This window comes from Onychostruthus taczanowskii, unplaced genomic scaffold, assembly GCF_017590055.1.
Source record: "Onychostruthus taczanowskii isolate IOZ18803 unplaced genomic scaffold, ASM1759005v1 scaffold291, whole genome shotgun sequence".
NCBI classification, from domain to species: Eukaryota; Metazoa; Chordata; class Aves; order Passeriformes; family Passeridae; genus Onychostruthus; species Onychostruthus taczanowskii.
The window spans coordinates 68,892-83,000 of NW_024500251.1; the positions used below are offsets into that span (position 1 = coordinate 68,892).

At 37.9% G+C, this 14,109-nt stretch overlaps 1 protein-coding gene across 1 annotated transcript in view; it reads left to right on the plus strand.

Annotated features, from left to right (window-relative positions):
- The window catches only part of AMPH (amphiphysin), a 46,610-nt gene that overhangs the window by 13,438 nt on the left and 19,063 nt on the right, over positions 1-14,109 (plus strand). The window contains exons 8-13 of the mRNA XM_041408207.1: positions 965-1,093; positions 5,419-5,526; positions 8,194-8,217; positions 9,484-9,507; positions 12,157-12,189; positions 13,686-13,736. Of these exons, the coding sequence (XP_041264141.1) occupies positions 965-1,093; positions 5,419-5,526; positions 8,194-8,217; positions 9,484-9,507; positions 12,157-12,189; positions 13,686-13,736 (369 nt within the window). The remainder of the gene's footprint in view (positions 1-964; positions 1,094-5,418; positions 5,527-8,193; positions 8,218-9,483; positions 9,508-12,156; positions 12,190-13,685; positions 13,737-14,109) is intronic.

Consider the following 14,109-nt stretch of genomic DNA (forward strand, 5'->3'; position numbering starts at 1 on the left):
TATTGGTTGTTTTAAACACTGATTGGGAAGTTTGACACTGTTGTAATCCATGGAGTAACTTCTGTTCTCACTAGTATTGGTAAAATAAGAATTGGTTTCTTCAGTTCCATCTGTAGCATGAGTTGTATATGATGTGTTGATTTGGAATTGGGATAGCTTCTGTGCTGATTGCTGTTTCTATGCTGTCTGCACATCAGAAGAAAATTAATTTTGTGTCTAGTGAGCATGTTTTTTTTCTCTGGTTTCCCAAAATGTGACAACTCACTGCCTGAGAATTCACCTGATAGGACTCAGCCTCACTGGTGCCAATGGTGTTATATCACTATACCACCTGAGGATTTTTTTTTTTGAGGATTTATTTTCTTGGGTTTTTGATAGATTTAAATATCCAATACTATTTGGTATTATTCCAAGCAATTAGATTGTCATAGTTACATGAATCTCTGGAGAGCAGGAGGAATGTAGTGAACTAGGCACCTTTGAAGTGCTATAGGTCCCAGAGATGATATGGTCTTAGCATTAAGTACACTCTAAGGCTAGCAACAGGTGGGCAGTGACAAAATCCCAGAGCTAAACACAAATGAACTCAAGAAGCCAAACAGCTGCAGAGGCATTGTTTCTGTGCAGTATCACCCTTCCAGCTATGGCCTGCATAGAAGAGCTGTCTTGTGCTGTGTGCCTGTCGCAGCAGAAGAAAAAATAACCAAGAAATCCTTTAATATCAGATCTGAAACCTTGAGTTTTAATGACTTTGAAACATAGGGTTGTTTTGCTCTTCCCATAATGTTTATTTCAGTACTTGGTTGTGAACATCTAAACAGTTCCATTCAATACATGGCTTATTCCCACGGCTTATTTAGGATGAAACAGCCAAAGTAAAAACCTAAGACAATTTGTTTAGGTCTAGCTTAAAGATTTTCATTTATCCCTGAACTAGTCTGTGACATTTTTGCTGTCTGCCTAGCTGAGGAAAGGTCCACCGGTGCCACCGCTGCCTAAACTCACACCCACAAAGGAGTTGCAACAGGAGAACATCATTAACTTATTTGATGACAACTTTGTCCCAGAAATCAATGTGACAACCCCATCACAGGTAAGCTTCAATGATTTGTGTAGAGGTCCACCCATGTAATCACCCTAAGTGCTCCAAGATAATGCCCTGGGGGCTGATCTTCATGGGGAAGGAGGACGAGGGTGGCGAAAGTACAAGGCAGAGGCACAATTACCACTTTCTGTTATCATAAGAGTTACACATACGGTGTTTTGCCTTGGAATAGGTCACACATAATCACTCAAAAGGGCTAACACTGCCAACATATTGAAAAAAAGAGCAATTTCCTGAGAGGTCTGACTGAAAATACTGTGATACAGTCATGTTTGAGATTTAAATGCATCCAGGTTGCATTACTAGCTGAGAGTTGATCTAAGATGCTTTTTTTTATGCTAAGCATCTCAAGTGGAACTTTACATAAATACTTCATTAAAAGTATTCCGTCTTTCTGTTGAGTGATTTTTAAAAAATGAAACTTCCTGGTTTTTACAGATAAAAGACTGCTTCAGCTAGATGATTCATTCACTTGGCTTTGCTCATAGAAACATTAGCTGCACAGCAGAGAGGGGTTCAAAATTCATTTTATCGTATTATTATGATATTTTTTAGGTTGCATATAATAAACAGAAAAGCCGGAATTGTGCAAAATAAGTCCATAAATTTTGTATTCACCTATTCGGCTTTTACATAGTTAGAGTGATTACCATTTTTTTCAATAGTGAACTCTTTCTTTCATGGTAACTGCAACTCTGAAATCTCATCCTGCATCTGATAGATTGGAGAGAAGTATGTAGATCTGAAGCTTATGCAGAATGTTTAGGAATGTCTGTTTTCATTTGAATCATTGGTTTCTTCTAACTCATTTGACAGCACAAGAGAACAAAGGCACAGCAATGAACAATGTATTTTGTACAATTTGAACATGTGATGTTTTATTTTCTTGTGGTAGGGAGAAACAGGCATTGCTCTATATAGAGATCTATTTGGAAAGGACTTATTTATAGTTAAGTCTCCATGGAATTAAAGAATTAAAGGCTACTCCCAGAATGCAGCTGCTGGTACTCTTTCTGAAGGGAGATGGCAGGTCTTTTGCATCACTGTACCCTGATTTCATAGGAATTAATTATCATAGGAGCATGAGCCTTGAAATCACTGGTAAGAGTTGGTGTAACCTGTGCTAGATATGGCCCCTTGCATTAAATACTGTATCTAACTAACATGCATATGTCAGGCCATCCAGGGAAGCAGAAATGAAACTAGTTTGCTTTTCCATTAAGAGATGACAGCAGAACAAGGCTTTAAATTAGTGTAAATCACATTTCCAGAATCCTTTAAACTTTCTGTGAGAGATTGACAAAAAAATGGAATGGCATAAAAGCGGGCATAAAAGCGGGCATGCTTCTGAGAACTGAAATCTTTTCCTCATCTCTCCAGGAAAATAGATCTCCCTTTAGTGAGTGATTTATGTCCTTCCCTCCTTCATAGTCAATGACTAGGGAGTATCCTAAGCTATTCCCTGGCCACCTTCTCATCAATCATCTGCACTTTTGCCTCCGCAAAACTCACCTGCATCACTAAAGCATCTTCACTATATATGAGATCTCTGAGTATATGTGGACATACCCAAATAATGTGATGTATAGATTTTCTATCCTTATGTATGTGAACCAGTTAAGGAAAATATATAGCATGAAATCCACAGTATAGGAGGAGCCCTAAACATCAAGAGGACTTATTCCTCTTGATGTGTAGGGCTCCTCCTATACTACCAGATCCCTTCTTGAGCAATATGGAGAAAGCTATTAGGCCTGCAGAGCCTGCCAATGGTACAGGACTTCCCAAGGGACCACCACTGGTGTCCCTGACACTGCTCCTGCAGAGGTACAAAACCAACATACTGATGAGTAGAGCTTTGCTGCTTTAGTGCAATGTTTTGGAAAAGATTACAAACAGGCCAAACTTTTGTTTCTTGAAACACAAATATCCTGTAATTGTTGTTGTTCCTCCTTCTTTACTAAGCAGTACTGATGCATTCACTGCATTAGTCCAAGATGGTGAAAGGCAGCTCTGCTTGATGCTGTTGAATATTTGTGCACTGATTCAACAGTGTCTTACACATCCAGGTTATTTTCCTTGTCAAAAATGGACTTAATTACTGCCTAGTAAAAGAAGGAGATGAGAACATGAAATATCTGGGTGACCAGATGAAAGGATCATTCAGAAATGTGTGTTCCTTGCTTTATTTCTCCTATTCTTCACATCATCTTTCTCCCTACTGTCCATTTACTAACTTGGACATTATAGGCCTTTATGTGCCCCCTACAGATTCATAATGTGTCTGAGTGTGCCTGACAGCTCTAAAGTGAATGGTCCATAACTGCTAAGGCTATTTTAAGGCTTGTAGAGACTGTGTGCAGAGAGAGGGTAACAGTTCTGGTAGTCCTTGAAGGTTTCTGGTGTCTTCTTCATTCCTTGTACATGCCTCTGAGAGGTACAACCTTGCTTCTGCCACAGCTGCCTCTTTCAAATGTTTAATTTAATCATGCTTCATAATGCTGTGGTGGAATAAATACAGGATATTTGGCAGACCTTCCTGTCATAGCTTTGTCCCTTATTGAGGGATATCCTGAGGTTCCTGTTTCTCCTGCATCTCCTGGCAATGTGGTCTCTTAGGTACCGTGTATGTTTATTTGGGGCTTTGTCTCTAAAGTTAAGATGAGGGTTCTCTTCATTTTGGTCTGAGGGGCATGGGTAACTTTTGGTATCAGTGATCAGTGCCCTGTGACTTCCAATACTTTATCTGGTCTATGGCCTTAAGTAATACTCCTGTTAATTTGATTCAGTCCTCAAAGGTAGCAACTTCATCCTCAAACCTTGGTGAAAGGAGACATCTTTTATGTCTCCATCCAATTCTGATTATATGCCAGTAAATGCTGTTGTTTCATCAAGTTGTATGACTATATGAGTATTAGTGCCTCAAGAGCATATGTGATAAAATCTAAATAAATGAGCATAGTGTTGGTTACTGGTAGGAGTGGTGGGTTTGACTTTTTAAAGTGTGAGACACTGGCTTCATTGTATCAGACCAGTTATCTGTCATCACCAGTGATGCCAGAAGGCCAAAGAAAGAAGATAAATCAAGGCAAACAATGGTGGTACTCCTGACACCCTCTTCTACTAGATTCTCTTAGCCTCCATTCTTTTGCTGCTTCCTCAACATGATTCCTACCAATTTAGTAAGCCTCAGCAGACTACTTTGCCACAAATTTATTCACTCTTTCAGCATGTGTACATTTTTCACATTCACACTACCTGAAGCCAAGAAGGTCCCCAGCTGGACCCTGTGTCGCATGGAGCAGCACCACTTCTTTATTTTACATTTGCCTCCATCAACTGTGCTGCCGGCTTTTTTCCTGCCTCCCTGAAGAATCAGGGAGTAGCCCTGTGCCTCTCACACTGGTAGACATCACCCCTTCTCACATCACCTCTAGCACATCATACAGACTGAAGAGTTCTAGGTCACTCTATCATTCCTAACATGAGAGCTGAGGAGCTCTTTTGACCATGTTTGCAGGTGACACAGAGAGTTATGGTGTTTTGTAGCATAATGGAAGCCATTAATTACCTAACTTTGAACATCTGTTTACCATAGTAACAGTAATTTGGAATGTTTATACTCTTAAATGTTTTAATAACAGAAAGTCTTTGCTCATTTATTTCACTCTTATTGTCATCATCATTATTATTATTGTTATCTCCTAGTTGTGCTGGGTTTATACATGCCATATGGCAGTAGACTTGCCCATTCGTACAAGCTCTCTCACTGTTTAACTGAACAACTAGCAGTAGGCAGTACTAGCCTTGCTAGCAAGACCAAGATGCTTGCCTAGAATATTAACAATTAATGATAATTAAATCTCAGCTATAGTTTCCCACTAATTAGAATTTTATGTTGAAACACACTAATAGTTTTTTCAGGTTAATTTATAGCAGAAAAGACCCATTGAACATGTATATGTGTATATATCTTTATAGTGACCTCAGAGGCCTTGGCTAATTTATTAATTGCAAACCAAAAACACTCTACCATGTAATCTGATGAGCATATTGTAGAATCATAAAATGGTTTTGGTGGAAAGGAACCTAAAGATCATCTAGTTCCATCATAAGAGTGAATAAGAGTGAATCTCATAAAACTTACACTAAAGCCCAGGAAAATCTTCAGAGCTTCCTCCTCTTCTGGTGTGTGCCACAGCTAGTAAATCTGTGGAGTGTTTTGTTTCTTTTCTTGATCATTTTGATATTTTACTGCCCAGGGCAGCATTTAAAAGATAAATTTTTCAGAAGTTATATTTCTCTTCCAAAAGAATGAAGTACCTGAAGCTAAGAAAGAGGAATCGTTACTGGATTTGGACTTCGACCCCTTCAAGCCAGAAGCTGTGTCAACAGGAGTTAGTCATTCACCCATGTCTCAGGTATCTCTTTGCCTTGACATAGTCAAAGCATATGAATGCAATATACTGTGTTTGATAGAAAAGGTTTGCCTCATATATTAATAAGAAATATCTGAAAAACTTTGTCTTCCTGAGAAGCACAAGTCAGCCTTCTGTCTTCCCCATCAATAATCATGTACTTGATGATGTACTGGAAGAAGAGGAAATTGTTAGGGGGTAAAATGAGATGTCTGCTGCTGAGAATGGTTGCTGATACCTTGGCCTTGACTTTAGCATCCATCATTAGAATAACTCTTAGTGTAAACATTATTATTCTCCAGTGCTTATTTTTCTGACAACTTTTCTGACCTGACTTTGATTCTTCATATCTGGAAAGGTGCCTTAGAGGACCTAAGTCTCATGGAGTCAGCATGCAGTTGCTTTACTGTGATGGAGTTTCTGTATTAAGCAGTGGTATGATCTGAGTAGTTTTGCTATTAATCTACTTTAGACCTAACCTCAGGGAAAATTAGATTATGGAATAGGGTGTTTTCTTGTAGAATGTTGTGTTATTGAAAGTCTACATTCAATAGTAATATTTGTAATGGTGTTTTTTTTGCAGCAACATGAAAAAAAAAAGTAAAAACTAAAAAAAATTTTTTAAAAAGCTAATATATTAAGTTGCTGATATTCATTGGCTTATCCTACAGGACATGCTATTTTAAAATCTAGAATTCATCCTCACTACCCAGAGGGCAGGTAGCAGGGTACGGAAGATCTCATGGCCAGCGTGTCTGTATCCCTGTTTTGTACACAAAGAAGTAATGTTAATACCCTGTTAGCAAGACCTATCATTAATCTGGCTTGTTCTGTGAGCCATGAGAAGACTTATCAGCTGTTCAGAAATGCAGGACTGGGAAAGGAGTGAGAAGACAAAAAGCTTTAAGGCTGAGATGTCCTGATTCTCTGATGATCTCTACCTCAGTTAATTAATTTCTTAGTGTGAAGCCCTAGTTATGTAATGAGATCTGGAGTGATCTCTGACAAGGTGTGTGCTGTCAGAAAAAGGATGCACTGTCAACGCTCTGAACATTAGCTGAATTTTCTCATTGAGATTTGCTACGAGAAGTGTTCCATTCTAGCAGAAGTTTTGTGCATTTTACTTGTTATGTTTTTTCTCTCTCTAAACAGAGAAAAGGAAGGGGAAGGCAAATTACATTCCATAGCATTCAGCTGACAGAAAAGACAGATTCAGTGACAGATAAGACTAAGTGTGACTTCACTAATTACTCTTTCAGCTTGTTTTATAATAATGCTGATTAGAGCAGTGGGATCATTAAACAGAAGATTTTATGACAGAACGTATTTGTTCTGACATCATATTGTACAGATTGTAGAAAAGTTTATTACTTTCATGAAAAACACTTATTTTATATTCAACTATATTATGAAATACAGAGTATAATTTTGTGTAGAAAGTTTGTGTTTAAAAAGTTACTATCTAGGGGCATAAGAAGAATTCACTGGGCACCTTTACTCACTCCTTTCACCTTTCTGCAGAACAAAGGCATATGAGAAAGAATGGCCCACATCTACAAGAGCTGTGGATGTGTCAGAGCACTATGATTTTAGAAGGGAAGACAGCCTGAAGTCTGGGTCTTGTTCTCACTGGAGTTGACAGGGTCATTCTTATGTTGTATAGAGAGAATGAAACCTCTGGCTGCAGAGCCCTGTGCTTGCAGGAAGATTAAAAAGAGAGCTTTAAATGGTATTTCCATATGTGTATAGTTTTTGCTTCAGTCATGGATATTTTCCATTCAGCAAACAGCTGAGGTAGAAGTGTGAAGACAGGAGTGGCCATCTGTGGATGATGCCTTGGAAGGCCTGGCATGGCTTATTTGTTATTTATTTAATTAGTTAGTTAGTTACCTCTGCTCTGCCAGGGTGATCCAACCACAGTAGGTGAGCCCTGGTCTTGTTCAATTCCTTCAATTGCTTTTCTGTTTCTATGGCTTCATTAGAAGGGACCTTTATATACGTGTCTGGTTCTCTTCTCTTTTGATACAAACCAGGAGGGTTCTGTCTCATGTGGTGGGCTATAAATATTTGGCATGAAGTCTGCTGCTTTTCTTTCATTTGTCTATTTAGCTCTTCTGTTGAGAGGTCACTAGCATTAATTAACAGACTGGACAAGAAAAAGAAAATATTGGTAAACTTTCTTATTTCCTTTCACAAATAGTATTGCCATTTCCCTTTCTAGTGTCAGTGTTGTGAGGAAGCCCACTTATTCTCAGTGGATAGCTGTGTCATTTTTAACTGGCTAGAAAACCACAACTTTGTAAGGTCTTTAAAGCTGACACCTTGCAAAGGCTCATATACCTATTGAAAGTCACTCAGTCCCCAGTTCCAGACCTGGCCATTACTCATGCACACAGCAATGTGAGTTTCCTGAAAAGCAACAACTACTTTGAAGTGGGAAATACCACAATGCATTGCATACTTCCCATCTTTTGTAACCAGAAGTGTTATGTAGATACATACAGACACACACACACTTGGACATGTGCTAATATATAAGTATGTAATATAAGCATGCTTATAAATAAGTTCTGTCTTCTCATTTAACAAGGATTGTTATGTAGCATGTTGGACATACAGTACAGGAATGGTATTTTTCTGACCAGCTCTTTTTTTCACTACTTTTTCCAGACATTGCCATGGGATCTATGGACGGTAAGCCTGACATACATAATAGTGTTTCTGTGTCTCTAATTTTGTAACTTAAATTCAGATTTACAAATCTTTTACCAAAAGCCAAGATAAAGAATTCACAGATCATGAAAAAACTCTTTCAAGTATATGAAGCCACTGAGTATCTTTTAAAACTAACAACAATAAAAAATAATCTCTGTTGCTTAGCCTACAAAACCTAAATGATGTCAGAAATCTAGGCTAAAAGATTCACAATCACTACAGTTAAGTGTGTTGCTTTTAATATGCCCAAAATACAGCTATTAGAAGGTAATTGTGGATATAAGTCAGTTGTTTGAAATACCTGAAGGTGTCCATTAACCCAACAGACAACCATTTTCTCAAAACTAGGAGTTAAGACAGAATTTAGCTTGTCTTTGTGGGCAATACAGTGAACAGGAGGTACTCACAAAAGAAACTGCTGCTATAGGAAACTGCATGAATCCTTCCTTCTTCCTCTTGGTGTCAAATCACATTAATGATCTGCCGGAAGAAAACAACCCATTTTTGTGAGCTTTCTTTTGACTCTATGTAATGGAGTTAGCTGAGTTGACTTGACATGGAGGCTGGTATGTTCATGTTTGACCTTTTGTAGCTTCAGCCAGCACAGAAATCTGTGAATGCTTGTCATGTATTCAGATTCACAGCACAGTTTTTTTCACATTCCATATGTGATGTACATTAAATGCATATGTCCTTATATTGAGTGTGGTTAAATAAAGCTCGATAAAAACAGTCATGTATGTAGGCTAGCCAAAATTTCAAGGCTGCAAATATCTGGACCACATGAAATAATCCAGTAATGTTGAGAATGTATTGCTCTAAACTTAGATTAGATAGCTTTATTAATGTCTTCTTTTTGCACAGTTTTATTTATAGCTTTTTAATGTTATGTATTTATTCTGTATTATCATTTTTTTATCTTTGCTCTATTTTTTAAAAATGCCAGTGTACTTCATAGCTAAACATCTGAAATAAAAATGTCAGTGACTCACAAGGGAAAGCAAGAGGTGATCGATATTCAACATACATTAAGAACTTTTTTATAATGTAATTCAGATGTTTGAAATTCACAGGCCTGGAAGTAGTCTTGGGTGGAGTAGTGGAAAAGGACCCACCACTCCTTCCCCACTCTGATTTGGTAACTGCAGCTGGTTAGAGAACTGCTAATTAAAGAACTGCTACTGTATCAAAATAAATTATGTTCTTCTTTTCTGTGTTTTATGTGTATGACTTCGTTCTATACAGACAAGCAGCGAATTGGTGCAGCCGGTAAGCAAACCACCCCCCAAAGTCACAACCACTCTAGAGACTTCTTTAATCACTGTGGTGTAATACATAGTTTTCTGGTTTTTTGTATCAGTGCTGCTCTTTTGCATTATAATTTATTGCCTTCAGATTGCAAATCACATAGCTTTTCCTAAAATTGCTTAATGTAGTCACTTCATTTAGGTTAAAATTGCTCTTGTAAAATATAAATGTTGTGTTTTCTCATCAAGTCCGCCTTTATCTTTTTCATGTTGTGTTTTTTCTTTGCTTTTCTGCCTGCTTAAAGCCTGATTCGTCAAAAAGTCTTTCCCTGTGTAACCTGATCATGGAGGAAACCCCAAACAGTGGGTCATCAGAAGATACTAACAGATCTCAAACTGATCTAGGTTCACTCAACTGGGGCCTAGATGTTAGCACACCCAGTGTCAGCCAGGAAATTACTGCAGGCAGTTCTTTGCTTTTCCCCAGGGCAGAGCAGACCTCAAGCAAATCCACGGGTGCTCTGCCTGTTAATGTTTGGCCTGCAGTAGGTGAGCAGGAGGATGCTGCACCAGGGCCAGCTTCTGTAAGTGAAAACCAGAGGACTTCACTGGAGGACCAGTTGGATGCCAAAAGTATCGTGTGGAAAGATGTGGTGACCAATCAGCCTTTAGAGAATGTAACCAGTTTTGAGGCACCCATCCTGGGAACTGATAGCTTGTTGGATGAACCACTCCCCTGTGATATGCAAAAGGCAGAGGAAGAGCGTGAGGAAGAAGAGTGGGCAGGTGTCAAGCCAAGTGAAAAGGTAGAGACTGGAGCTAACTACAAGGAGGTAGAAGGTACAGAGGAACTGGAAGAGCAAGGTTGTGAAATTAAAGGAAACAGTGAGGCAGAATTTCATAACAGTTTAACAAAATCAGATCTTGAAATTTTGGTCAGCACAGAGGTAGAAAATTTACATGAGTTTCAAGATAATTATAGGGATACTGGGAGAGCTAGTCATGCTAACCTAGAAGACTCTACAGAAGAAGAATTCAAACAGGCCAATGTCATTGAGGAGATGGTTAGAGAAATGCCATCATTGAAGACAGGGCTGGAAAGTGGGGACAAAATAGGGGCATACAATTGTAAGACTATAGAAAACACTGGCTCTGAACCTGAGAGAGTCCTTGGTATCTGGGATGAGGACCATGGAAATACACTAGAGGAGGCCTTAGAACAAACTGACAGTGGTACTGGACAGAGTACATCCATGAAGCCTATAAACATGAGGGCACATGTTGACCTAGACCACACAGGCAAGTACCCTCCAGATACTGGAAGTGATGTATGTGATGCTGAATTATTCAGTGCTGAAGAGTCTGGTAAAGGAACTGAAGATAACAGCATCAGTCACCTCCCAAATGGTAGTACTGGTACTAAAGATCAAGCTGCTGCTGAAAAACAGTGGGCATTGCTGCCCAAGGCAGCTGATGCTGCTAGCGCAAGCTGTGATAATCCTTGCCTAGATAATGCAGATGACCAAGTGACAAGTAGGACAGCAACAGCAGTCACTGAAGTGATCAGCAGTGGTGTCCCTGAAGCCTTGGAAACAGAGCCCTGGCTGGCAAACTGGGATCCAACAGTTACTAATGATTCCTGGGGTTTTTCTAGTCTGTCAGATAGCCAAGCCAATGGACTGGATAATTGGTCCTTTTTCCCCAAGGACCAAAACTCAGAGGAAGGTAATATGGAAAATGTTTGGTTAGGCATTAGTAATAAATGGTCTACAGAAGACCTAGGAGCTACTGATAACAGCTGGGGGGAAGTAGGTGCAAGCACAGGCCACATAATTCAGGAGACACTAGTAAAGCAAGGTTTGCTTGGGGAGCAGGCAAGCAAGAGCAATCCTGGACCGAGCAAGGAGATAGCTAGACCCTTGTCTCTGTTTCAAATGGGAAATTCCAGAAATGCTAGCACCGAGAGTTCAACTAGTCCTAAAGACAATGATACCAACAATTCAGACTTATCTGAAGATGAAATTGCTAACCGGAGATATGGATTGTTGTACCAGGAAATTGAGACTGATAAAGAAGAGGTACCTACCCCAGTGTGTAGCATAGTCTAGACAAAGAGTTCCTTAGGCCATGCATATGCTTGTTGTTTTAAAACATTCAATTTGTGTGTTTCCTACTGCCCTTCCTAAGTCCATGCTATTCTTTTTTTGAAAAATTGCCATGCAACTCTTCATGGTGTGGTGCCCTTCAGCCCTTCAAGCAGGCTGACAAAAACTCATTTCAAAATGGTGAATGAAGCATTGAACTGTGAAGACACATTTTGTCTGGCAGCTTTTGTGTTTTATCTGTAGATCTTTAAATGCACCTGGCCTTTTTTTTAAATTATTGTTTTTTAAAAATATTTAAGGTACTCTTCTTTTTCTCATTTTCTTTAAGCCTGTGATGTCTGTTATCAAATACCACTGTTATAAAAATTTCTTGCTGCCTTACCCTTAATTTTATTTTTTTCTCTATTTTTTCTTTTTTGTTTTATTTTTTTTTATGTTTGGCCTTACATTTTTATTTTGCAAATAAATATAACTCATTATACTCAATAAATCATTAACTCAATAAAAACTCATGATCAGATTTAGTAAACAAATGATAATTTGTTCTGATCTTCACTTCTACTTAGGCATCCACCATAGCATTTAATGGATTTGCACAGGTAAGAAATAAACAGGTTTTGAGATAATTTTTTTTCTGTGCTATTAGGAAGGCACTAGAACTGGCTATATAAATTCAGGAAATCTGTTCTACAGACAAGCTGCATTGAAACATCATAGTGTCTCAAATCCAGACCTTGTGTGTTGTCAGAAATTCTTAGATGTTGCTAGAAAGATTCTGATAGCCTTCTGATAGGACTATTGGCCTGACTAAGTCTAAAGCAAAAAACCTGACTACCTTAGTGGGACAGCTATTTTCTCCTAAAATTGCTAATCTAGCTCTTTTATTGTGCTCTTTTGTGGATTATTTTTCTCACAATCCCAAAATCCTGTAAATCACATTTTCAGTTTCACCTATTTTCAGTAACTCTGTGTGTAAATATGTAGTAAGTTTTAATTTTTTTCTTCATTTTAACTTAAGATACATTTTGCTCTCAAAATTTAACGTAAGTTGTTTATCTGCTGTAGTGGTGATGGTGAGTCTGTGGTATGCATCACAGAGATACAACACATAAACACACAGTGCTTATGCTTTCAGATTCCAGGGCTGTATTAAGATCCCAGATTTCATGGGGAGTACCTAGGGCCTCATTATTTTCCATCATTCTCTTAGAGACTGACTCAACCACAGCACACCCTCTACACCAAATTTTAATAGTACCCAAAAAGTCTCAGCTTATACAAGGATGGAAATGAGATGATTAGGAGAATCCCTATGATAGGAGGATGGTAGGACATGATAGGAGAAATCCTATGATTAACCATTCTGTTCCAGGACATTTGGTGTAGTAATGGATCCAGATGGAAGGGCAAAGTACAAGGATCTGATGATTAAGGCAAAATGTTTATCTGGAGAAAATACGTATTTTCTCTCTCCTCTGTGGTAGGAAAATAATTGGCCCAGCAATTTTTTGCAAATTAATTGGTTCTGAGTGAGCAAGATGTTGGGAAACACCTCCATTTTTCTACTTAGTACAGGTAAAATTTTGTATTTGTAATTACTATAGTTATTATTCAAGTAAAAGCCCATGATCAAGAGAAAAGTACCTTACAGATGGCATACTCTGCAGGCACAGCAATGTGTAATCTACAAAAAGGATTCAGAGTTCCACAACTTAGAAGTGCATTGCACCTTAAATGAAGTCCTTGTGAATCATGTGTATTTAATGAAGGGTGTGAATCACAAGTATTCGCTGTCTTTAGTGAGGTGAAAAATGTTGGTTTAGAAACATTGAATATATAACTGAAAAAATAATGTTTTTAAAATTAATAGTACTCAGATAATATAAATAAATATAAATATAATTTTAGTTCCGTTTATTTGCCATCTTATTCTATGTAAATGTAGATTAGTGATTTTACCTGAATAAACCATTAAAAAATCAGGTATTTGATGGACATCTGCAAATATGCTGTCTCAAATATTTTTACATTATTTTTTCATTTCTGTTTTATTTTTTCATTTCTATGTTCATATGTTTTTCATTTCTATGTCTAGGATATATCTGCATTTACAGTGCAATCAAATGAGAATGTGGAAGAACCTTTGGTAAGTTGTGGCTTTTAGTTCCTTTTAAATTGTCTTGTCAAAAAGGGTACAATTTCTAGTTTTTGCAAAGATATTTTCACTTTTTTGTTGTTGTTGTCTTCTATCCTTTAAATTACACCACCTTATGCAAGTCTTCCATATGGAAGAGCTGGTGAAATCATTGTAGTTGTAAATCCATACTCACTGAAACAATCTTTCACAAGGATAACACAGAGCAAAAGAAAAGAAAACCAGAACATTGTAAGGTATGTTTATTTTATAAAGGTGTAGTCAAACAGTTTGTTCATTTATTGCATTTAAGAAATTACTAGAATGAGTACTATGGTCCAGTGTACAGCAAAGACCTGATAGTACGTGATAGCTGTTACATATC